This window comes from Esox lucius, chromosome 23 (genome assembly GCF_011004845.1).
Source record: "Esox lucius isolate fEsoLuc1 chromosome 23, fEsoLuc1.pri, whole genome shotgun sequence".
NCBI classification, from domain to species: Eukaryota; Metazoa; Chordata; class Actinopteri; order Esociformes; family Esocidae; genus Esox; species Esox lucius.
The window spans coordinates 1720853-1747343 of NC_047591.1; the positions used below are offsets into that span (position 1 = coordinate 1720853).

A 26491-nucleotide genomic window follows, 5' to 3' on the forward strand; every position below is an offset into this window, starting at 1 on the left:
TTGGCCAAGTCCCTAGGTAAGATGCCTGGAAACACTCTCTCAAAGAGAAGAGACCTGCGTAAGCGGAACGCTCAGAATGTCAGTGTTGCCAATGAAGGGTTGATGGCTTGTGTTGAGTCCCAGAAAAAGGGCCCTCTTTATTTCCAATAAAACCTTTTAATTGAGCATAACCCCAGATATTGGACAGAGATTTTCAAATGTACAGCAGCAAACACCTACACCCCCATGGTGATTTGATACAGGAGGTATTGGTTATTTTATGCTGTCACGCTATTTCATGCTAGTAGGGGTGGTTACTCACTGTATCCGCGGCCTCCCATAGAGGTAATGCTGACACGTCTGGTCTGACCCGGTGAGCGCTGCATGTCAGGTGTCCGACACCCTCTCCCACAATCCTCCTCTGCACTGGGCAACGCCAGCTCACCGATCAAAACGCGCTCAAGGCTGCCGTCATCCACCCCCTTACCTAGCCACCTCCCACACGGGAACTTGTACGTGTGTCCTGTGATCTCGTTGCGGACCATGACGCAATCGACCAGCCATTTGGCAAGGAGACCAGAGTTATCATGACCCAACTGGACTGTAGTCAGCTTACCCAGGTTGTGACACTACAGAGAGATAGCATAAAGACATCAAATAAAAAATTTGTAGCGTTACTGTTTGTTACACCTCAGAAACAAGAAATTTTTCAGGACAATTACAATATTTCCAAATTACAAGTATTCAACTTCAGAAAATAGTTTGAATACATTTTTGTGCCCATAGTCATGAAAGTCTTTGTCTACATCACTTTTAAAGTGAAAAATGACATGGTTTTCAGACAGCAAAGGTATGTTTTTTCACAATCCTTAACAGAAATAATGACTATTGAATCTAGTCCTACTCATCTATAATTGATCTATTAAAAGCACACATTAGAGCAATCTAAAGCAAATTACGGGTTCATAGAAAATCAGATACTGTAGGACACACCTATATATTATAGATACATACACATGTCAAAACTGCAGTGGCATTTAACACATAAGAGTCAAAACTAGTACACCGCTAGTACACAATAGCTAAGACAATTGAAGTATACAGACCAACGCTTCCATTATCTAGCCAGGCTGTATTTGATAGGGTACATTGAAGCAAAAAATAAAGCGCAAATAAACATGTCCTAATAGACCAAGTCCAGGTAGCCCCTTCTCCGTTTCAGTCCATTCACGGCATGTTCTAGTGCCTGATGAATAAGACCCGGTACTATTGTACAAAGTGACCGTTGAGGCTGGGATGATCCAACCAGCTCCGGAAGAGAGGGAGAGAGGAATAGGAGAGAGAGGGGCAGCGTTGACGTTTCTAACCTTGAACATGGTGGAGATGTGCGTGTGGGGCCTGAAAGCAGACTGGGGGAGATGGAGACGTGTTAGGACATCATGGACAGCATGGTTGGGAGAGGGTGGATGGGAGAGATAGACAGAGTTTCTGGTATTAAACTAACAACCAGCAAACCTCCACAGGGCTGCAAACCAGGTGCCTATCTAAACCATAACCCACATCTATCGTTCTGGTTAGTGGAAATTAACCATTTCAGCCGCCACCTTGGGAACAAAGAACAACCATTGAATCAGCCATCGCAAACAGTGCATGGTGCCACTGAAACCAAACACACACACTAATAAAAACAAACCCCCCCACACAAAACAGTTGAAAGGCTTAGCAGGTAGAGTCATGCACTTTCAGTGATGAAAAAAAGTGTGAACAAGTTGAAAAAGGAAGTCTAGGTCCGAAAACAGGAAGGTATACCAATTCCTATTAGGGTTGCACCAATAAGAAAATGATTGGCTGATACAATAGCAAAAATCCATATACCGTAATCGGTCAGTGACGATGTATAATTTCTGTACCTGAGTCAATTCATATTTTCACACAAAAGCTATTTTTTTTTTATATATTTTAATAACATAACATTCCAAATGTCTAATAATGCATGGAAAACATACAAATTATATGATAAATACAAATGCCCATTATGTAATACATTATACAATCCCTGGATATAAATGTAGTAAATAGGGCAAGGTGTTTAACTCTCAGAACTGCTTACAAATGCCATTGTTGCAAAGGAGCAATTTCAGTTTCTGCTCTGACAGTTACACCCTTAAAAGAAATCTAGGCAAGGTATTAAGTTCATTTTGTGGCTCAACAGCAAATGTGCCAGGCAGATAATAAATCTATCAAACACATTTTGGCAGCCAACCCCCATCCTTTTAAAGTAATGATTCAAAAAAATATATTATGAACATTTCTATTAACAAGTGAAGTGGTATATTGCTGCTAAATGTACAAAAAATCGTGACCTCGCCTAAGTCTACTCTAAGCCATAATATCACAGATCGGAAAATGTTCAGCTGCCCTCACTTGCGTTCATCTGCCCGCCACTCCCTATCTCTGTGCTATTCAAATCTGCACCTTGAAGCCAGTTCCACTCCATTTTTCCATTGCAACCCCTAATCAAGGACTAAGCCTTCTGTTCTACTTCATCATTAATTGCACCCACCAGGTGTCTCAGGCCTAAATATGTCCTCGATTAGGGACAGATTTGAATACCACTTGAGTAGATTACTAGAATCTGACTGTCCTGTAGTACTTTGACATTGTTGCTGGCAGTTTAAACTAAAACTAACACTGAGATCAAAACAATGAAGAAAATTGAAAAGCTGGGTACAAGAGATTTTTGGGTGAAAAGTATCTTGTGCTGGAAATTAATATTTCAACAGCCCATTCCAGTAGGTTACGACAGTGGTTCCCAGCTCCAATCCTCAAGTATCCCCAACACATATTTTTGTTGTAGCCCTGGATAATGAGAGCCTGATAATTACTTGACAAGTTCAATCAGTTTTGCTTGACTGGGGCTACAATGAAAATGTGTACTGTTGGGGGTACTTGAGGAGCGGAGTTTGGAAACACTGGAATACGGTATCACACACGTTGTTGCTATGCGCTCTCCTTGCAATATCAGGCAAATTTAAAGCAATCACCCAAAACCGATTTCACATATTTTTCCAATATCAATTGCTGGCCAATATATATCAGTGCATCCTTAATTAATATCAAGTGGAATCAGCTGCAGTGAACTGGGTGGCAGGTATCAATATAGATAGTGACAAATGTGAATTGGAGGATTAACATTAAGTATGGATGGGTAGAGAGTCAGAGTTAGTAAGACTTCTGTAATATCAGACGCCCATGCATGAGTTCATGCTACACAAAGCAAACAGCCCTGGCCGCGGAGGTTAAAGTTCGGAGATCAAACTCACGTCAAAGGTCATTTCCAGGACGTTCTTGGGGATCTGCATGACGCCCGAGTCGCCCAGCTCGCCCGACACACAGACCCAAGGGTTGGAAGTTGTCATGGCATTGCTCAGCTTTTTGATGGGGATGATGACGGCGTGGTATGGGATCACTGGATGGGCAAAAAGCATTTAAGGACCTTATTGTGCAATACACAAATGACATAAATGTAAGTAAATTAACAGATGGTCTTTTCAAAGTAATAAAAAATTGTGAAGGCACATTTACATATATTTTTGGCACTGGCCACCAATAGGAATTGAACCCACAACCATCCTTTTGCAAGAGCCGTGCAATTACCGTATGAGCTACACTATTTCAAAACAAAGTAGAAAAAAAAAAATCAGTAAGAGAAAATAGTTTTCAGGGCAGTACTGTTTCCACTGTAAATTTGAACAATGTTTCAGACAAAGTTTGCTTAGTTTTCCTAGAGGAAGACAAGGGGTTCAGAGACCGCATATGGCTATTTTGTGTGCGTGTGTGTGTGTTTGAGAGTGAATGCATGAAAAAGAAAAATGTGCTGGTTTGAATAATTGATCCTGCTTTACATTTTTTATTAACATAAAGGCTAATGTATTATTCAACAGCCTTTGCCATCAATCCAAGTTATTGCCCCATAAAACACATAAACCTCACTAGGAAGCACTAAGAGGCCAAGGTGAACAGAACACTTAAAGTCTTAAGATCCATCCTCTCCATCGTGGCTGTGCATAAAGGATTTGCTAGGGTTGACTTTTAGTTGAGTATATGGTTGTTGTAGCTAGTGTTAGGATTCTGACAGTGACAATGGGCCAGTTTGTTTTACATGGTTTGACCCTTTCAACCAATCTATTGTAGTTTAAAAGAAGCCTCCACCCACCATGTCTACCGAACCTTGCTAAAATAACTCAGCCATTGTGAATATGAAAGTCAATGCTTGGTGAAAAGTTTAATTAAATGTGGATTCCACTAAACGTAGCTAATGCATGAACAACCTAAATACGTTCCTTTTAGGTACCTAAAAGGAACCTAAATAACAGATGTTGTGTTAATGTGGCTGGTAACAGTGTATGGCCATACTGTGATCGAACTCACTGATGGTGGTGAAGACGCTGGTGAAGCAGAAGTAGTCAACAGTGTTGAGGGAGAGCAGGTGGAACAGGAACTGCTCCTTTTCATCTTCACAGCGTAGGAAGGCGTAGCGCTTGTACAACTTCCTGGAGAGAGCACAGGATGGGAATAATGAGTACCCAACAGTAGTTTAGACCCTGTCACTGGGAATTAAAATAAGACCGGTTTTCGTGTTAAACAATGCGTATATGTTGTGTACAGAAACACGTGGGAAGCAGACCCAAATGTTGTTATAATACACACTGTTGCAATTCAAAGCATGCAATTAAAATAAAAAAGCATAGCCCTTCCTTCAAATGCAATCTGGGGCTTTTGAGAATAACAAATATTTGTTTTAAACTTCCCATTTGAAGCAAGATGTGTAATATGCTGTTAATATGTGCATAATCTATGAATAGAAACATTACCATCCCTCTGTTAGCCATGGGATTTCAGTGACCGTTTAATCTGGAATGTACCACTTAAAATAAATGGAAAAAAATCCCGGAATGTATCTATAAGTGTCTATTTTGTGTGTGTATGTCTATGTATGATTGCCAGTCGGACTTTGTTTGTATGTTTGGTTGTGTCAGTCTACATGTGTATCTGTGTTTTTTTCTGTGTGTATGTGTGTTTGTGTAGTGTAATGAGAAATGTCTGTTGAGGAAGAGTAGAAGGGTATTTGACGAAGAGGTGCGTCTGGCCCCACCAAGTCTCCTGGTGGTGTTAATCAGGGGTCCTGGGTAACATTTGCTTCTCCAAAGATCTGTAACACCAGATGTGGGCCATCAGCCCCACCCTGGAGAGGTGTGAAACTCTGAGCAAACTGGAGTCTAACTAAATGCATGACATTTATCTGCAGTGGTTGGATTTTCCCTGTTCCCCATAAAGGGCAGAATATGCTGATATGCTTTATTGTACTGTACAGGTTATGGGTCAAACTTCACAAGAACATTGTAGAAATGATTGTCCTTGTTGCATGTCAGACAACAACTGGCAGCAACGCCCCGTCCATTTGATAATTTTGCATTGATTAAGCGGGACAGTTCCTGTCCTTTGTGTTCATTGTGTTTGCCAAGGTAAAGTAACGCTGATGGCTATTTGGGGGAGTGTTTTATATAGGTCAGATTATAGGATAAATAGCCATGACTCCAAAAAGTTGAGTTTGTCCTCATTAAAGAGACCTCCCAACATGTTGTGTTGTAGTCATATACAGGAGTCTATCTTTAACAGAAGCTCCTAGCATACCTTTGTGCTAGTTTCTTAAATACTTATGGTATAATTAGTAGTTAGGCTAGTTGGGAGGATGTTGAATCGTGTTGGGAGGACGTTGAACTATGTTTTTTATTGTAACTTTATGACTTGATTGGAATAAATTGTGTTACTTATATAGATTACTACGGCATTTCTCGTGCATCTCCATACTCAAGCTTGTAGGGCTACTGGTACTTACACACACATAAGTAAATATAAGCGACCAGACTTGGAATTCTTAAAGCAGTTTGGTTAGGCCCAATAACATATGACCTTTGAGTCATCCCTGAGTCGTTGGGCATAATTGACTTTATTTTAAACCTGGGAACACACACCATTTTACTGTATGGTTCATGTTAAACAACTTACACCTTATGGGAGCTTATGATAACTGACACAGGCACATAGACTGATCGTCACTGAGTTCCAGGTTGCTACACTGTCCCTTGTCTTCTGGACTTGACTGATGAGGAGCATTGAGGATAACATAGGCTGTGAAACATATGATCTTTTAAATGTTCACAAACAATATGGAGTCAGATTATTTAAATATTTTTTATTTATCACTAAGGTTACGTTCCCGTGCTGTCATTTCCCTAGCTGTCCCCCGGTAACCTTCTAGTGGTAACTCTTACAACCTCTCTCCCATTTAACCCCTTCCCTACATTTGTGTATGTCTGAGTGTGTGTTTCCCTGTCTGTGTGTGTTTTTGTGTCTGAGTGTCTGTGTTAATGAGCTTGTGTATCTGAGTATGCTTGTCAGTCTGACAAGCGTTTCTTTGTGTGCATTTTTCTGTCTGAGCCTACTTGGTCAAGGCTGTGTGGGACAGCAGCCTCTTAAGGTGTTGAGAGAGCAGCTTCTTCTCCAGGGACAGACGGATCCAGGCTCTGGCTCTGCCCACGTCAGTCTTGATCTCCCCCATACTCTGGATATGTCTGAGAAATAAAGGGAGCCAGGGGAGAAGACAAGAGGGGAATTAGGGAGAGAAAGACCAAAAGGGGGGGGCGTGGTGATGTAAGAGAGAATGTGATAGAGTGTGGAACTAGAAAGTGTTGACACATCAATATCACCAACTACTCGTGTTAGCCTGGAGATCTACATGTACAGTTGTGGTCAGAAGTTAACATATACCAATCATAATTTTTCTGTAATGTAATACTTTTGACCCAGTGGATTTGATCACATTTTCAGAAGACCCATAATAAAGTCATAAGAGAACCAAATGTCATGACTGTTTTTTGGGACAAAGTGTGTGCTCCAATGATTCCATCACAGAAAAATAATGAATTGTAGTAATTATTGGAAACTCAAACTGCCATTACATACATGTTCTTTACAAGTGTATGTAAACTTTTGACCACAACTGGCAGTTCATGTATACAAGATATAGTATAGTAGTCAAGAGCATTGTAATCATTCTGATCCCGGAGCCGAGAAGATAAAACACTGTTGTTCTGTCCCGGAGCAAGACAGTTAAGAAAAATGTGTTAACGTAATAATTCTTATTAAACTTAATAAGAATGTTTCATGAACCTACTTACCTGGTATGAAAACAGTAAAAAATAAATAATAATACCTAATATCCTGCATGACTGATGGACGCTGTATTGGCATTCCTATTGACAAATCTGACTTCCGTCTCTCCTGACAGTTCGATACTGTAGTGGGTAGAAAAAAGCACAGGTAGAGATTGTCTTGGTAGAGATTCAAATGGAAAATATATGTCAGTTGCCACTGGAGTGTGAAAGGTCTGTTTATTATGAGTTACCTTTCAAATTTTAAGAGGACGTTAAGTATAAATGGTGTGTGACTGAGTTAACTGAAAGTTGGAACAAGACATGTTTTATATCAATAATCTGTAGTAATGGAACATGTAAGTTACAGAATGTGTGAAAGAAATTAAGTATGAGAGAGAGCGAGTGTGTGTGAGAGGGTGTAAAATAAATCAGGTGTGAGAAAGAGCACCTGATGCATTCCCATCCCTCTTGGGTAAAAAAACTAAATACCTACAAGATGAATGCTATAACCATATAGTCCAAGATATGTTCATCGTATCAATTCAGAAAATATATGGCAATATGGATATTGTTCCATATACAGTTAGGTCTGAAAATATTTGGACATTGACACAATTTTCATAATTTAGGCTCTGTACACCGCCACAATGGATTTGAAATGAAACAACCGAGATGCAATTGAAGTGCAGCTATAATTTAATTTAAAGGGGTTGAACAAAAATATCATATGAAACGTTTAGGAATTCCCGCCATTTTGAGGGGCTCAAATGTAATTGGACAAATTAACACAATCTTAAATAAAATATTCATTTTAATATTCAAAACCCCTTAATGAAGAATAAAATTTTGAGTACCGTGACGTCGCCCGGTATGGCGCAGCCGGGGCCCCACCCCGGAGCCAGGCCCGGGGTTGGGGCTCGAATGCGAGCGCCTGGTGGCCGGGCCTTCCCCCATGGGGCCCGGCCGGGCTCAGCCCGAACGGGTGACGTGGGGCCGCCCTCCCGTGGGCTCACCACCCACAGGAGGGACCATAAGGGGCCGGTGCAAAGAGGATCGGGCGGCAGTCGAAGGCAGGGGCCTAGACAACCCGATCTCTGGACACGGAAACTGGCTCTAGGGACGTGGAATGTCACCTCGCTGGCGGGGAAGGAGCCTGAGTTAGTGCGTGAGGTTGAGAGGTTCCGATTAGAGGTAGTCGGGATCACCTCTACGCACGGCTTGGGCTCTGGAACCACACTCCTTGAGAGAGGATGGACTCTTCACCACTCTGGAGTTGCCCATGGTGAGAGGCGGCGGGCTGGTGTGGGTTTGCTCATAGCTCCCCAGCTCTGCCGCCATGTGTTGGAGTTTACCCCGGTGAACGAGAGGGTCGTTTCCCTGCGCCTACGGGTCGGGGATAGGTCTCTCACTGTTGTTTGTGCCTACGGGCCGAACGGCAGTGCAGAGTACCCGACCTTCTTGGAGTCTCTGGGAGGGGTGCTGGAAAGTGCTCCGACTGGGGACTCTATTGTTCTACTGGGGGACTTCAACGCCCACGTGGGCAACGACAGTGACACCTGGAGGGGCGTGATAGGGAGGAACGGCCCCCCTGATCTGAACCCGAGTGGTGTTCAGTTATTGGACTTCTGTGCTAGTCACAGTTTGTCCATAACGAACACCATGTTCAAGCATAAGGGTGTCCATCAGTGCACGTGGCACCAGGACACCCTAGGCCGCAGGTCGATGATTGACTTTGTTGTCGTCTCATCTGACCTGCGGCCGTATGTCTTGGACACTCGGGTGAAGAGAGGGGCGGAGCTGTCAACTGATCACCACCTGGTGGTGAGTTGGATCCGATGGCGGGGGAGGAAGCTGGACAGACTCGGCAGGCCCAAGCGTACTGTAAGGGTCTGCTGGGAACGTCTGGCCGAGTCTCCTGTCAGAGAGATCTTTAACTCCCACCTCCGGCAGAGCTTCGACTGGATCCCGAGGGAGGTTGGAGATATTGAGTCCGAGTGGACCATGTTCTCCACCGCCATTGTCGAAGCGGCCGCTCGGAGCTGTGGCCGTAAGGTCTCCGGTGCCTGTCGAGGCGGCAATCCCCGAACCCGGTGGTGGACACCGGAAGTAAGGGATACCGTCAAGCTGAAGAAGGAGTCCTATCAGGCCTGGTTGGCTTGTGGGACTCCTGAGGCAGCTGACGGGTACCGACAGGCCAAGCGGGCTGCAGCCCGGGTGGTTGTGGAGGCAAAAACTCGGGCCTGGGAGGAGTTCGGTGAGGCCATGGAGAAGGACTATCGGCTGGCCTCGAAGAGATTCTGGCAAACCATCCGGCGCCTCAGGAGAGGGAAACAGTGCCCTACCAACGCTGTTTACAGTAGAGGTGGGCAGCTGTTGACCTCAACTGAGGATGTCGTTGGGCGGTGGAAGGAGTACTTCGAGGATCTCCTCAATCCCGCTGTCACTTCTTCCATTGAGGAAGCAGAGGATGAGGGCTCAGAGGTGGACTCGTCCATCACCCGGGCTGAAGTCACTGAGGTGGTCAAGAAACTCCTCGGTGGCAAGGCACCGGGGGTGGATGAGATCCGCCCTGAGTACCTCAAGTCTCTGGATGTTGTGGGGCTGTCTTGGTTGACACGCCTGTGCAACATCGCGTGGCGGTCGGGGACAGTGCCTCTGGGATGGCAGACCGGGGTGGTGGTCCCTCTTTTTAAGAAGGGGGACCGGAGGGTGTGTTCCAACTATAGGGGGATCACACTTCTCAGCCTGCCCGGGAAAGTCTATGCCAGGGTTCTGGAGAGGAGAATACGGCCGATAGTAGAACCTCAGATTCAGGAGGAACAGTGTGGTTTTCGTCCGGGCCGTGGAACACTGGACCAGCTCTATACCCTCTACGGGGTGTTGGAGGGTTCATGGGAGTTTGCCCAACCAATCCACATGTGTTTTGTGGATTTGGAGAAGGCATTCGACTGTGTACCTCGCGGCATCTTGTGGAGGGTGCTTGGGGAATATGGGGTCCTGGGTCCTTTGCTAAGGGCTGTCAGGTCCCTATACAACCGAAGCAGGAGCTTGGTCCGCATTGCCGGCAGTAAGTCAGACTTGTTCCCAGTGCATGTTGGACTCCGGCAGGGCTGCCCTTTGTCACCGGTTCTGTTTGTAATTTTTATGGACAGAATTTCTAGGCGCAGCCAGGGGCCGGAGGGTGTCAGGTTTGGGGACCACACGATTTCGTCTCTGCTCTTTGCAGATGATGTTGTCGTGTTGGCCCCTTCTAACCAGGACCTTCAGCATGCACTGGGACGGTTTGCAGCCGAGTGTGAAGCGGTGGGGATGAAAATCAGTACCTCCAAATCCGAGGCCATGGTCCTCAGTCGGAAAAGGGTGGCTTGCCCACTTCAGGTTGGTGGAGAGTGCCTGCCTCAAGTGGAGGAGTTTAAGTGTATCGGTCTGTCGTGGTGAAGAAAGAGCTGAGCCGCAAGGCGAAGCTCTCGATTTACCAGTCAATCTACGTTCCTACTCTCACCTATGGTCATGAGCTTTGGGTCATGACCGAAAGGACAAGATCCCGGATACAGGCGGCCGAAATGAGTTTTCTCCGCAGGGTGGCTGGGCGATCCCTTAGAGATAGGGTGAGAAGCTCGGTCACCCGGGAGGAGCTCAGAGTAGAGCCACTGCTCCTCCACATCGAGAGGGGTCAGCTGAGGTGGCTTGGGCATCTTTTTCGGATGCCTCCGGAACGCCTTCCTGGGAAGGTGTTCCGGTCCCGTCCCACCGGGAGGAGACCCCGGGGAAGACCTAGGACACGCTGGAGGGACTATGTCTCCCGGCTGGCCTGGGAACGCCTCGGTGTCCCCCCGGAAGAGCTAGAGGAAGTGTCTGGGGAGAGGGAAGTCTGGGCATCCCTGCTTAGACTGCTGCCCCCGCGACCCGGCCCCGGATAAGCGGAAGAAGAAGATAGATAGATTTTTAATACTTTGTCAAGAATCCTTTGTGGGCAATGACTGCTTGAAATCTGGAACGCATGGACATCCCCAAATGCTGGGTTTCCTCCTTTGTGGTGCTTTGCCAGGCCTTTACTGCAGCTGTCTTCAGTTGTTGTTTATTCGTGGGTCTTTCTGCCTTACATTTTGTCTTCAGCAAGTGAAATGCATGCTTGATCGAGTTGAGATCGGGTAATTGTCTCGGCCATTGCAGAATATTCCACTTATTTGCCTTAAAAAACGAATGGGTTGCTTTTGCAGTCTGTTTTGAATCACTGTCCATCTGTAAAGTGAAACACCATCCAATCAACTTTGTTGAATTTGGCTGAATCTGAGAAGATAATATATCCCTATACACGTCAGAATGCATCCGGCTGCTTCTGACTTCTGTCACATCATCAATAAACACTAGCGACCCTGTGACATTGGAAGCCATGCATGCCCATGCCATCACACTGCTTCCACCGTGTTTTACAAATGATGGTATGCTTCATGAGCTGTTCCAACCATTCTCCATACTTTTTTCCCCCATCATTCTGGTACAGGTTGATCTTAGTTTCATCTGTCCAAAGAATGCTGTTCCAAAACTGGGCAGGCTTTTTTTGTGTTTCTTTTGTGTTGCAGAGATCACCAGTGCGTTCTTTTTTTCTCAAAATGTACCAAACTGTTGATTTGGTCACTCCTAATGTTCTTGCTATCTCTCTAATGGATTTTTTTGCAGCCTAAGAATGGCTTGTTTCACTTGCATTGAGAGCTCCTTTGACCGCATGAGAGCTCCTTTTGACTCCAACCGTTTAACCTGCTTAATTGATGAAGAAATAATGAAGGAATAGCCCACACCTGTCCATGAAACATATTTTGAGTCAACTGGTCCAATTACTTATGGTCCCTTGAAAAAGGGGGGGCTACATATTGAAAAGCTGTAATTCCAAAACCTTTTCTCAAAATTGGATGTGGATACCCTCAAATTAAAACTGAGGGAATGCACTTTAAAGCTATATTCATTATTTAACTGTAACTTCAATATATTTTGGTAAAAAGCCAAAATAAAAAAACTTGTGTCAGTGTCCAATTATTTCTGGACCTAACTGTAACCCAGATCTAGTGTGTATTGTTACCTGTTGACTCTGCCTGCTGCTGTTCAAGTTTTTCTTCTCTGGCCTGGTAGTGCATAAGATGGGACCACAGAGCAGACTTCCCCTACAGAGATCACAGTTCAGCTGTTAATGGTGAAGCGCCACATACTGTCACCAGTCAATAGACTCACTAATAAAGAAATCTGAGAAAAAAGCTGCATTACCAAACAATACATTCACTGACCTATTACGGATCTATAATGATTTATCAGTAAACAAGCTTGAAAATCAAATAAAAAGATTGTTACATGGTCACTATAAAACCTGATTAACCTAAGTGCGGTTCTTACTTATTCTACCCTAAGGCAATAGCAGGTAATTGCATTGTACAGCAACGGAATTGCATGAAGATTTGTTTCTATTCAGTGTGTATATAATGTATGTGTTGGTCTCTTCTGTGTGCGTGTGTAATGCTCTCTCAGAGTGTATATGTCCGTATGTGTCTCTCTCTTATTGACCTGTTTGACCTGCAGGCCGTGACTCCAGATCCTTTCCAGCAGGTCACAGAGGGAGGCGATTAACGTGTTCTCCTCTAGGCCTGTGATGTTGGCCTCACCGTGGCCCAGCTCCACTGCCTCCCTGCCCATCTTCTCCACCAGCATACGTTTGGTCTGGAGAAAGAGAGAGTGAAGGCAGCATGATCAACATGACCAAGACACCAAATTCAGGAAACAACGTTTTCCTCCACCAATACATGCTTGGTCTGGACACAACTAAAAAAGTACCTTAGGACACACACTTTGACTGAAACGACAACAACCACTGCATGACATCCACTGTGACTGCAACCCACCATGCACTTCTTTAACATTATATCACTAGGTAAGTATAACGGAATACTGTAGTCTGAATACTCTAGTCTTTTCAGCTTTGCTGGCTCTGGTGACCAAAATGAGACGCTGCAGTCCAGTGTGGTTGGACTCACCTTCATGCGACACTCCTTAAGCAGACCTTCTACAAACTTCCAGTTGGTCTGAGCGATGACGGCTGGCGAGAGGTCAGACAGCTTGGGTTGACGGAGGTTCTTCCCCAGACTTCGAGCCTCCTGCATGTACTTCTGAGAAGAGAGCCAAAGGCCGCTCTAAAGCACTACAATGTCTTCAATATTAACCTCATACACACTATAGATAGATGGAAAAGGGCTCTGCTCCAGTGGATCCGAATGTTGTTTGCTTTAAAGTTGTAAAGTTGATAAAGATTCTGTAAACTGTTAGATTAGGAGATTGGACTTGAATTCAAGGATACCATTATAAATCCAGAGACTGTTAAGGTTATTTACAATACTATGTGTAAATATTGAAATGAGCTTTGAAATGAAAGGAAAAGGTCTACAAATGTTCTACTTTACAGTCCTTTTGGGCTCAGTTCAGCTGAGCATTCATCATCAGATTGAAGACAATAAAGTAATACCGCTCAAAATGTATTAGTTCCCATTCTAAGTACTCATAAATCTATTATAAAGAACATGTTTTGTTCATAAACCTACTATTATGTAAAATATATTCAATTAATTAGCCAGCCAAGCTTTGAAAATAGAATACTACTCATTGATTTGTTGACATCCTACAAGCTATGCATTACTCCTGAAAAACATTTAGAAAATTATGTATTTATAAAAAATCACATTCAGCTAAATAATGCAAATTAATAAATAAGCATATTGTGATATTATGTTTTGTATAAAATGCCCAGCCTTAGTCTTAATGTCCAAGCAGCATGTCTAAGAAATAAGGGTGAGTTCAGTTTAGGGGACTTTATTTGGCTTGAACCTGAAATGCTGCTGACTTTTGCCCTACTAGATCTGTCCAGGTCAACCGTAAGTGCTATAATTGTGAAGTGGAAGCATCTAGGAGCAACAACAGCCCAGCCATGAAGTGGTACTGTAGACCACTCAAACTCACATAGTGGGGCTGCCGAGTGCTGAAGCACATAAAAAGCCCCTATCATCTGTTGCACCACAGAGATCCAAACTGCTTCTGGAAGCAATAAGAGCACAAGAACTGAGTGTCGAGAGCTTCAGAAAACGGGTTTCCATGGTCGAGTAGCTTTATGTAAGCCTCACATCAACAAGTGCAGATATGCTTCAGCACTTATGGGTGTTGGGGGATGCCAGGAGAATGCATTGTGCCTCATGTGACTTTTAATGAAGGAGAGATAATGGTCTGGGAATGTGTTTCAGGGTTTGGGCTAGGCCCCTTAGTTTCAGTGAAGATCTTAATGTTACAGAAGAATGGCAGCTCAACTAATTTTCAAAGACATGGTAGTGAAGTGGATATGGGGACTGGTTGACATTCCAGCTTGCGCTCGCATAGCCAACCTGTCACCCAGCAACTTTGCTACCAAACATTGAAAATTAAGAGGTTTGGTTGTTCAGCGCTCATATTAGAAGAAACCTAAATACAGCTTTATGAAGACCTGGCTATGGAGCATTATTTTCACAGCTAGTTCTATGTATTTTGTGTGTCTCAAATTTTAGAGTGAGGAATATGCGTTCCATCTGTTTGTGTGAAGTGTGTAGAGTCCCTGAAGGCCACTCCATGTTCAAAGATAGAAAATTAGTATGCCAAGTATGCTGGGGCGGAGCGGCGGACTCTCTACATCTTTGTTTTTGACAACAGCATTGCTGGCACAGGGAATCTTGTGAAAATGTATGGCAAGATGAATGCAGCATGTTATCAGAAAATACTGGCAATACTTTTTCGTGCAAAAGCATTTACATTCTGACCCTAAGCACAAGGCAAAGTTGACCCTCCAGTGGTTACAGCAGAAAAAGGTGAAGGTTCTGGAGTGGCCATCACAGTCTCCTGACCTTATTATAATTGAGCCACTCTGGGGAGATCTCAAAAGTGCGGTTCATTCAAGATGACCAAAGACTTTGCATGACCTGGAGGCATTTTGTTGAGTCGAAAGGGCAGCTATACCACCTGCAAGAATTCAGGGCCTCATAGACAACTATTACAAAAGACTGCATGCTGTCATTGATGCTAAAGGGGGCAATACACAGTATTAAGAACTAAGGGTATGCAGACTTTTGAACAGGGGTCAGTTAATTTTTTTCTTTGTTGCCATGTTTTGTTTTATGATAGTGCCATTCTGTTATGACCTACAGTTGAATGTGAATCCCGTAAGAAATAAAAGACGTGTTTGCCTGCTCCCTCATGTTTTCTTTATAAATGGTACATATATTGCCAATTCTCCTAGGGTATGCAAACTTTTGAGCACAACTGTATATCCACTAGAGGGGATAAAATGTAGGTAACTTCAACAAAATGCACGTTGCATCTTTTGCTTTTTGACTGCATTGAGCATATTTAACTTTTCCTATTGTTGTGTATATCCGTCTTGCTACCTTTTGTTTACTGAATTAGCCACAAAAGCATAATTAAACATGTCTATGACTGACGATTTAGATTTGTATTATCGCAATTTGCTTTCAGGTTGTATGTACAAGTGCTTGTAGTCATAGGCGCCGATACCGTGGGTGCTCCGGGGCTCGAGCACCCACGGAAAATAGCGAGCACCCACGAAAATACCGAGCACGAGCACCCATGTGTGCCAGACCGCCAGTCCGCCAGTAGGCTACATTCATTTCAAATTAAACTTGCCGTTGGTGATATGTAAAGCGTCTGTCACACTGTGATTGGTTATGTCGATGTTAGTGACAGCGACATAACCAGTCGCCTGCTCTGGGTGCTCCCTATCCACCAATCACAGCGTTTCTCAGATGAAAAAATGCCACTATCAAAAACTCGTAGCAGAAATTAGGGAGAAACTCCCAGAAACTATATGTGTCGTTTTTTTTTATCGATATTTAAATAATAGCGCAAAACATTAATTTCCCACGAACTGATCGCGGTTAGGCCTACGTGTCAGTTAAACTTTTCATCTCCAATCCTGTATTTGTGATAAGTGGTACATTTTGAAAGATCTACTTTACGGCTTTATTAATAAGTAAATGAACAGGTGTGCGTAGCGTGTTTATATATGTATATATAGGTGTGTATATATAGGTATGTATAGGTGTGTGTATATATATATATATATATATATATAAATGGCGTGCGCCTATGAGCACCCACGGAGGAAAACATAAATCGGCGCCTATGCTTGTAGTGTCACCTACTCCGAAGCTCTTTAAAATCTGACAGAGACAGTGACAATTCAAATTGAATACGGCAGTAAGAAGAAAATGTCTATATTAACATGGTAAATGGTATTTAGAGGTGAAACAACTAGCTCGATGACAAGTAATATTCTTGCCAATGCTAATGTGTTTATAATTTACAAAAAACTCCTCAATACTGCCCCTCCAGAATACACATCCGTTTGCATTTCCAGCATATCAGTTTTGTGTGAAGTAAATCTCAGACATACTTCATGCAAACAAAATCAATGTAGTGTCAATGAACCTTACAGTGTCATTTCTTTAGCATAAAATGGGCAGGGAATTTCGGGGACCCCAAAAGTAACGCAAACGCTTGCAACATAAACAATGTATACATTAACTTGCATGTGCTGTAGGGGCCATGGGTAAATTTTCTTTTTCAAGCCATTTAATAAAAAGGTCTCAGGAGCTGTACAAAGCAGCTTGAGATGTTCGAAATCGGTAGTAGACATGTTTGGATTTGTTTAAATAAAAAAGGAAATGGACAACTAAATATTGGCCTATTGAAACAACTCAGATCCGGAAGTAAAAATATACTCAGTAGAGCCAAAGCTGAAATAACTCTTGCAGTCACCCTACAACCTTATCTAGTGGATGTTTCGTTACTAAATGGACACCAAGGTCTGGTGAAATGCTTTTTATCAAAAATATGTTCAACAGTCAGCAGATATAAAAACAAGACTTCACTCCTTCGTACTTACGTATGTAGACCTATGCACAAAAAGTATGTCTTAGCCTCTACGTAACTTTTGATAGGCCATCGAAATCTGCAGTGTATGTCTGCGGACCCAGCCCATTTTATGACAAAAAACTATGCTAAACTCCTGTGCTACACTGTGTTTGCGTTGACTATGGATCAGACTTAAGCAAGCAGGGATTGTGTGCTGTGAAGTAGGACTGGAGAAGTGGTGTGAAGTTAGGGTTGTCTTAGGGATTTGGGTATTTCAGGGTGTAGTGGAAGGGTCCATCACAATGTATGGGTGGGTGGGGTCCATCAATCCTCCACGTACCAGGCAGCACGCAGAGGCAGATTTTTTGGGCGGTTTGAGAGGCGGGGGAGACGCCTTGTCCCACTCCCAAAACGCCATCGAGTTCAGCAGGACCAGACACCCCTCTGCCTGCTGAGAGGTGGTATGGGCAAACCCAAAAGCACATGGCCAACAGAGAAGACGGGAACGAAAAACAGGAAGGAAAAGAGGCAGCATGCACATGAATGCACAGGAATAATGAAAAAAGTAAACTAAAAACTGGAAGAGACAAAAAGTAAGAGAAACCAACATGATATCAGCTCAAGTAGGGATGTCTATTAAGAGTTTGGCCCGGTTAATGCCTTTTTTCTTGAAATGTTGGGTTCATACACCCCAGTTGAAAATCTTGTTTATGTAATGGCTGAAATCAAGACATCATGTAAGACCCTTTCAATTAATCTGAAACATAATTGGGGAAAACAACGTTCCATGCCTTGGTTGCGTAAGTATAAACATCCTTTGCAATAGGGGTTGTAACAGTGTTCAGATTTAAGCAATTATGACAAATCATTTACAAGGTATTTTGCATCAACTGATGTGACTCTGATTAGCCCTAAATAAAACCTCTGTTCATGGTGGATTCCCAGGAATATTTCTTGGTTCTATACTGCAGTGATAGTTATGGTCCAAAAGGAGATAAAAGATTTACAGGATCTTGTTGTTGAAAAGTACAGACCAAGAGAGGTATATAAAATATTTTCAATGAATTAAATACAGTATATCATAAAACACTGAAGGCTATCAGTATAAAGTGAAGGCAAGATGGCACCACAGGAGATCAAGATCCCTCAAGTTTGATGACAGATCAAGAAGAAAGCTCATCAAGGAAGCTACCAAGTGGCCAACGGTAACTTAACAAAAGCTTCAGAAATGTCTAGCAGGAACTGGGCGCTCCCTGTATATTACATCTATTGTGAGTCTGGGCTGTGGGCCATGGTGCCAAGACAGAAGACATTTCTCATAAAGAAGAATGTCCAAGCCTGTATGCATTTTCCTAGAAGACAAATTATATATTTAAATCCACAAAATTCACTGCCATTTTGAATTAGTCACAATGACTTCAAATGCTTCTCCTAGTAGTGCCAAAACACTAATCTTGAGTAAATTTGAGTCAAGCTTGAATCAGGAACTGGCCTGCAACAGCATATAAATAATATTTTTTCATTATAATATCAACTGTCTCTTCGTTCCCGCACCAGCAAGGCTCAAGAACAGTTTCTTTCCATCTACTGTAACCCTGCTGTACCCATCACTAACCATACCGACTCCCCCACTCCTTAGTACAGCCTCTCAGGGGCCTTGTTGTACTAATCCCTTTGTACTACTGGACTCTGACACTGCTTTGCAAAGTCTGATAAGGAAGTTTTCAGTTGGACATGTCCACCTCGGGGAACCTCATTGCTGCTTTTTCAGTTGCACAAGCCACCTTGCACTTTCAATTTCCCTTCACCACACATTTAGAATTTCCATTGTACTTGCATTTTTCATGTTACATGTCAGATACCTGACATAGGTGAGGAGCTGTGCCAGCCCAGCTATATCAGTGGATTCGTCCAGCTGCAGCGCGTAGTAAGGACTCTTTTTTATGAACCTTATCAGTTGCTCTCTGATATCATTAGACATGTTTGAAATTCTCCTAGCGACTGTGTAATTGGACAGTGGTACTGCACTGAGCCTGGCTGCTGCATTATGTCCTATCATTATTCTGCACGTCATGTGCGGCCGGCAAAATGAGAATCTCTACAATTGTATGCGGTTTACCCAGTTTAGCTATTCTTTTGGCCACTACATACGATGCCTCCAAACACTGTTTAGACACAGTGCTGTGAACTGAAATTGTTGCCTGTTGCTGATGGAGGCCATCAAGCTTTCTTTTAAAATATTTAGCCGGTTTATCCTTAATGCCAGCATGCCTTGTTTCGAGGTGCCTTTTTAGTTTGCAGGGCTTCATGCTGTCGTTTGCCAGCACCTCGGCACACACGACACACTGAGGTCTCAGATCAGCCGTGACTGTAAACCCAAACTGCAGGTATGCTTCATCGTACCTTCAAAGCTTTATTGCAGCTGGTGGCGCGTTGGTTGCCTTGTTGGTCCTCACTAGAAATCTCTCCATTTTTGTTTAGTTTTGAAATAATTTTGATGTGGATTGGTTGTGTTTTCAATAAAGTTTAGGCTATGATGTAAAGATGTGTGTGTGGCTATGTTGAGAGACTAATCAGTCGGGACTAAGGCACAATCTTTAATACAACGAACAAAATAATGATTTTATGGGTAATGCAAATTTTATTTTAAGACTTAACGATTGTAGTTCTTTGTCAGTGAGTGAGTGAGTGAGTGAGTGAGTGAGTGAGTGAGTGAGTGAGTGGGTGGGTGTGTGTGTGTCTCGCATGGGTGTTGCAACACGGCGAAAAAGGCAGAGGGGTAGTTAGCTAAGATCTAAGAAACAATTACTGGCTATGGCCGAGATGGGGATAATCTTTAAAAAGACTGTTTGTGGGATTAGTCTTTAAAAAGACTGTTAGGGTTTTGAAGTAAATTGATATCGATGGATAACAACTAGACTAGCGGGAGATGGCACAAGCGAACTTGGCAAGAGACTAGACTGGAGTGAATGCAGCTATGTGAGTCAAATGCAGTGATTTATTTTTGTGAGAGTGAGTGAAGAAACATTTACATTTACACCCCGCTCTGTAAACCATGGCGGGAACGGCAGCTGCCATGCGCAGAGTGGTGTGAGTGTCCTCACTGCTGCGCGAGGCTACTGAGAGACTAACCGCCTGTGAGTGCTTTTGGACGGGGGAGGGGCTCACGGCAGCACCCATTGCTCATTGAGCACAGTAACTGCAGAGTGATACGTGCTTTCGAGTCTCCAAACACCACAAAACATTTTTCACCATCTTATTAATCACTAAATTCACTTCTGACAACATTTTAGGAATTGACAATTTGCTTCAAAGTTTTCGTAGTTGAGAAGCTACATTTGAAGTGATGCGACAGCCAGCTAGAGCATGCCCCGGCCTCTAGCTCGTCGGTCGGACAGTCCTGTGCAGAGACCTCACTGTAAGCTGGAGGTCTCTCAGACCGCTCTCGTTAATAAGAGGCTTTTATTTCGCCGTTGACGATTCGTTTGTTTATATCACAACACATGTCCTTCATAAGATCAACGGGAACCTGTGGTTAACTTTGGTTAACTGGTCTTTTCGGAGTTAAACTCCAAAAGAGTGCCCTGCGGGCTTGACAACCTCGCTAACCGGACTGTCTCTCTCACACACACACACACACACACACACGTCCACAGCGCAGCAGGCAGAGGCGGGGGAGAGAGAGATACTGTTTCTCTTCGGGAGTCTTGTTTAAATTATGACAAATATGCTATATACATGTCACTAGATTTGTCGCTAGTCGCTTTTGATACAAAAGTCGCCAGGAGGATGATTTGTGTGTTATAATAGTCCAAGCACTTGCATTTCAAAATGGGGGGAATTTTTGTGATTTATTTTTCAGATTTAAATTTTTCTCCCATCCTGTAGCCTACTCGCGCCCCCCTGGGAAAGAGTCCGCGCCCCCCCAGTTGAGAACCACTGATCTAATCTAATTGACCAAAATAATATAAACAATATTAAGATGTAAAATACGTACACAATATGGCACTATAAACTCATGATTGGATTTATTAATCTGTGTGACACAATGTGATTACATTTGGCACACATGCTCATTGTTTTGAATATAGTTAACTTTTAAACCATGGTTCAACTTGGCCACATGGGGGCACCACTGGACAGGAAAAACCAACCATGCCACATTTAGTGCAAAAATAGACATATGCCACAATGCAAGACCAATATGGGATAACTACTGAAATCTGACAACACTGCTTGCATTTTTAGTTTATATAGTTTTTCATAGAAATGTATCCTTTTGTATTCCACTTAAAAATGTTGGTTACTAGACCTTATTTAAGGTGGAAAAAGGTCTGAAATGTGTTTTGATTTCAGCCTTTACTTTCAGTAAGTGTAAAGACTTTCAGTAAAGACTTTTGATAAGAACTATAAAAACATGAGAGCTTTGTGTTCAATCTGTGAACAAGCAAAACAACAAACATAATTACCAATGTTTCAATTGATTTGAATCAGGATAATACATACTTCAGTCTATATTGAGTTGTGGTGTCAACAAATTGCTTTCACTAGATTTTAGAAAAAGAAATCTGAATAAATAGCACATGGAAGCATGAATTACTTAGCAATGACTACTAAAGAGAAAGTGTCCCTCTCTGAGTGTTTGACAGGAAACACATTGGCAAAACTCTCTGTATAAATGACCCTGGGACAGATTTGAAAACATAAGAATAACATATTGATGGAAGAAAAAAAAAAACGAAATGCATTATGATATGCGGCAGGACCCAAAAGAAGAGCTGGAGTAACACAAAGGATGGAGGTGTATTGCCCTACCTCTTTGAGATCGTTATCCAGTGTAAGGTGTTCTGTTCGCTGTCTGTGACGGTCTTTCCTGCGCTGAGCAGTAGCTGTACGATTGGACCACCTGCTGACAGACAACAATGTTACCCACAGGAACATTCATAATAGAATGTAGTCTAGCTTCAATCAGAAAAACTGGTGCTTTGAATTACGTAAGCTGTGGTATATGATACTGTTTTCCACGGTTTCTTTTCAATTCTAATGTTGTTAATATATGTTTTTATAGCAATAGTTGGGCGTTTGTGTTCCATAGTCAACATACCAGGGCTAAGGTCTGTGTCATGTATTAGAACAACCCTTAGTCATGGTATGTAGGCCATACACCCAACCCCATTGTGCTAAACAAAAAAATAGGAAAATACCATTTGGCAACACATGGACTACATAACTGATTTATCCATTAAGCTAATTTCTTTACTATCAAATGCTGTTTTTTTTTTATGGTGCATGTTAATGGTGAGCACTTTGGTAATGGCATCACAAACTCACTTGCTATTGGTGGGTCCAACTGAAAGCACATCAGACTGCAGCTTGGGGAAGAAGCCCTGTACATATTTGCCCTGTCCAATCTTCATGTCCAACAGGTGAGGATGGATGGCCGTGTGGTCAATCTTCATGAGCCGCTGTTCGATGGCCTGGGCTGAGGAGGGTGAGAGATACAGTGAGGGGATTTGAATAAGGCTTAGAAAAAACAACTATAAAGAGGACAGTGCTTGTTCTTAACCAACTTAAGTGAACATTTGTAACAGTGAGGTGATGGACGGCTCTGTCATCTCCTGCTTTTCCCGGTTTCCATTCATTCACAAACATCCTGGACTGGTTCATTGTCACATGTCTTTAATCACGCACACCAGGTCCCAATTAGTCCGTATGTGTTTAAATGTTTCTCCTCTGCTTTCTCACATATTGGTTATTTTTGCTTGTCTATATGTTACACGTTGCTCGAGCGTGTTTCGTTTTGCTGCTAAGCCAGTACTTTACTTTGTTTCAGTTTATTTTGTATTCAGTGTTTGTTTCTATCAAATTTACATTCAAATGCAATTCTGCCGGCGCCTGGTTCCTCCTCTCCACCGCCGTGACAACATTGAGTTAAATGAATGAATACACACACACTCACACAAAGGTTCACACACACGAAACAAAAACAAAAGCGCACTGACAAAAACATACAACACAAATGTAAGCTAGAAAAAAAAAATTCTTGTTAGGATATATTTTGCTTTTCTACAATCCTAGTAAAAATTAAAACACACAATGTTCTTAATAAACAGCTTGCAAACCCCTCCATAAAAGCAGCCACTTACGCCACAGAGCTTGGCAGGACTTCAAAGGTTTGTGTTTTCTCAATTCATTACAGGACATGCTGTACTGCTGTCTTTTCATCCTTCTCCCTTTTTCCTTATCTCTGTTCATCTGTAAATATACCTCTCTCTGTTTCCTGCGCTGCTTGCTCTTTCTTTCCCTTGCAACTTCTGCCCACCCTCTCCATCTCTCTTACCATTTCCTGACCTTTATATTTTACCATTAGCACAATCGGCCATACAAGTTAAGAAAGCACAGTACGCATGAACCCAGACCATCTTGTCGATTATGCTGCACTTAAGATAAAACTGCATTTGTAATTATTCATATTTTAATGTTTTTGACTAACAAAATGTTTCCTTCCCAATCTCCGTCTTCATTGTTCCTCTGAGGGAGAGGGTAGAGAGTGGCACTAGAGAAACTGAGGCTAATTAGGCAGAATAAAAGTGTATTTTGAGTTTGTAATTGGGTATGTGCACGCACCATCACCTCTGAATTAACTCTCCCTGAGCAATTAGACTTCTACAAGCCTGACTGCAATCAAATCAGCCAATGGCTGTGCAAAAGGCCATACCTGTAACACAAGCACACTCACTCGCAATCAACCTAAAACCTATCCCCTATGCTAAAAATAAAATGGCTAAATATTGCTATGGGGTAAAGTTTGGCAAACACACACCATTTGTCTGGTCAGGTCTTTTTTTATCCTAAATAAAGCAAATTTGGCTTGCCCTCATTAAGTCTTTGATTGCTGCCTATTCAGCAAAAAAAAAAAAAAAAAGAAGCAGGGTGACAGACTCAGGGCTGAATCAAAGAGCTTGTGTATCTGTGTGGGTGTGCTGTGCATGTAAGAACAGGAGAACTCAACTAAATAAAACAGCCAAGGATGAGAACCTGACATTCCTAGAGAAGTCATTGGTTTCCAATGAGAGCACATCTGGATCTGGAAATTGTCCAAAAAAAAGCATCCCATGCGATTACGACCTTTCATTGTACCTCCACCACAGATCCGGTAGTATCAAGGAATGAGATGTGTCCTCTGATGTCTATCTTGCATAACATGCAGCTCACTTAACCAGGAAGTATTTGCTCATAAATATGTGCAGGAAGCGCACAATCCGTTTCAGTTGACTCACCAGACTCCTTTAGGATGGTGCACTTCTGGTAGTTGGAGGACCTCAAATTCGGAGCCCGAACGTTATAGAGACGGGCCTTGTCGATGCGCCCGTCGAACACGCGGAGCAGTGGCTCCTTCTCCTCCCACTGGGACATGATCTTGTTGTCAATGAAGGTGGCGAACATCTGGGTCTCAATGAAGTGGGACAGGAAAGGCAGGTATGGCTCCGGCTGGTCTGACAGGAAGGATGCCTGGAGAGAGAGAAAAGTTCTAATTAACACACATTAAACACACACGCAGGTAGCAGAATTGCAAACCAGCCGGCTTTGTTTTGCTGTTAATTCTTCAGGATATTAATGTACAACCCTGTTTCCAAATATGTTTGGATGCTGTGAAAAATGTAAAGAAAACCAGAATACAATGATGTGCAAATCATTTAAACCCTATATTCAATAGAAAATAGTACCAAGACAAAATATAAAATGTTGAAACTGTGAAATGTTATTGTTTCTTGAAAAATATATGCCCACTTTGAATTTGATGTAAGGAACACTTTTCAAAAGAGCTGAGAAAGCTGCAACAAAAGACTGGAAAAGTTGAGTGAAAAAGAACCCTAGCGGAACATCTCACAACTAATTAGGTTAATTGGCAACATGTCAGTAACATGCTTGGAAATAAAAAGAGCATCCCAGAGAGGATGAGTCTTTCAGAAGTAAAGATGGGAAAGGGTTCACCACTCTGGGAAAGACCATGCAGGCAAATAGTGCAACGATTAAAGAATGTTTCTCAACGTAAACATTTAAAAAGTTTGGGGATCTCATCATCTACAGTACATAATATCATTAAAAGATCCAGAGAATCAGAAGAAATCTCGGTACGCAAGGGACAAGGATGAAAACCAATATTGGATGGCTGTGATCTTCGGGCCCTCGGGCAGCACTGCATTAAAAACAGTCATGATTCTGTATCAGACATCACTGCATGGGCTAAGGAGCACTTCCGAAAACCATTGTCTGTGAACCCAGTATGTTGCGGCATTCACAAATGCAAGTTAAAACTCTACCATGCAAAGAAGTAACCATATACAGCTCCGGAAAAAATTAAGAGACCACTGCACATTTTCTTTCCTTTCCAAAAAAGTTGAGATGGTTTTGAGTGAGGAACAGACGCATTCAACTAGCAGTGGTCTCTTAATTTTAACCCTTCTGTTCCTTCTGTTCCTTCCCTTTTGTCTTTTTTGGAAAGGAAAGAAAAAGGTGCAGTGGTCTAAATTTTTTCCGGACCTGTTTAAACAAGATCCAGAAACGCTGCCGCCTTCTCTGGGCCTGAGCTCATTCAAAATGGACTGAGGCGAATTAGAAAACTGTCCTGTGGTCTGACTTCAAAATTTAAAGACAAGGACCATCCAGCTTCTTATCAGCACACAGTTCAAAAGCCAGCATCCATGTGGTGTGGGGGTGCACATGACATGGGTGACTTGCACATCTGTGAAGGCACCATTAAAGCTAAAACAATATATACAAGTTTTGGAGCAACATATGCTGCCATCCAGACGATGACTTTTTCCGGGAAGGCCTTGTTTATTTCAGCAAGACAATGCCAAACCACCTTCTGCATTTATTACCACTGAATGGCTCTGTAGTAAAATAATTAGTGCTAAACTGGCCAACCTGCAGTTCAGACATTCACCCATTGAAAACATTTGGCACATTATGAAATGAAAAAATATGACAAAGTAGACCCCAAACTGTTGAGCAGCTGAATATATCAAGCAAGAATGGGAAAAAAATTAACTTTCAAAACTACAGCAATTAGTCTCCTCAGTTCCCAAACAATTACAGAGTATTGTTAAAAGATTAGGTGATGCAACATAGTGGTAAACATGCCCCTCCCAACTCCCAAAATGGGCATGTATTTACAATTAAATACAGGGATAAATTGCTTGCACATCACTGCATTCAGTTTTTATTAGAATTTTACTCAGCGTCTCAACTTTTTTGGAAAAAATATTCACAGTAATTTTAGAATTATAATATTGTTACTGCTAATACCTAGCCCCCATTGAGGCTGCTGTGTCAATCTTATATGAATCAAATTCAAATGG

General features: G+C 42.6%; 1 protein-coding gene across 11 annotated transcripts in view; it reads right to left on the minus strand.

The window, feature by feature from the left end:
• Nucleotides 1-26491, minus strand: part of dennd5b (DENN/MADD domain containing 5B) — a 119470-nt gene that overhangs the window by 6694 nt on the left and 86285 nt on the right. For 2 of the 11 annotated variants that reach the window (XM_029116947.2, XM_029116944.2), the window contains 13 exons: nt 24407-24638; nt 22458-22608; nt 21942-22035; nt 17467-17577; nt 13217-13348; nt 12750-12902; nt 12274-12355; nt 7256-7337; nt 6486-6614; nt 4411-4532; nt 3303-3448; nt 1347-1388; nt 302-608 (listed from right to left, as the gene is read on the minus strand). In XM_029116947.2, the coding sequence (XP_028972780.2) occupies nt 302-608; nt 1347-1388; nt 3303-3448; nt 4411-4532; nt 6486-6614; nt 7256-7337; nt 12274-12355; nt 12750-12902; nt 13217-13348; nt 17467-17577; nt 21942-22035; nt 22458-22608; nt 24407-24638 (1783 nt within the window). The remainder of the gene's footprint in view (nt 1-301; nt 609-1346; nt 1389-3302; nt 3449-4410; nt 4533-6485; nt 6615-7255; nt 7338-12273; nt 12356-12749; nt 12903-13216; nt 13349-17466; nt 17578-21941; nt 22036-22457; nt 22609-24406; nt 24639-26491) is intronic. The other 9 variants (XM_029116952.2, XM_029116949.2, XM_029116954.2 and 6 more) reach the window with 6 other exon arrangements.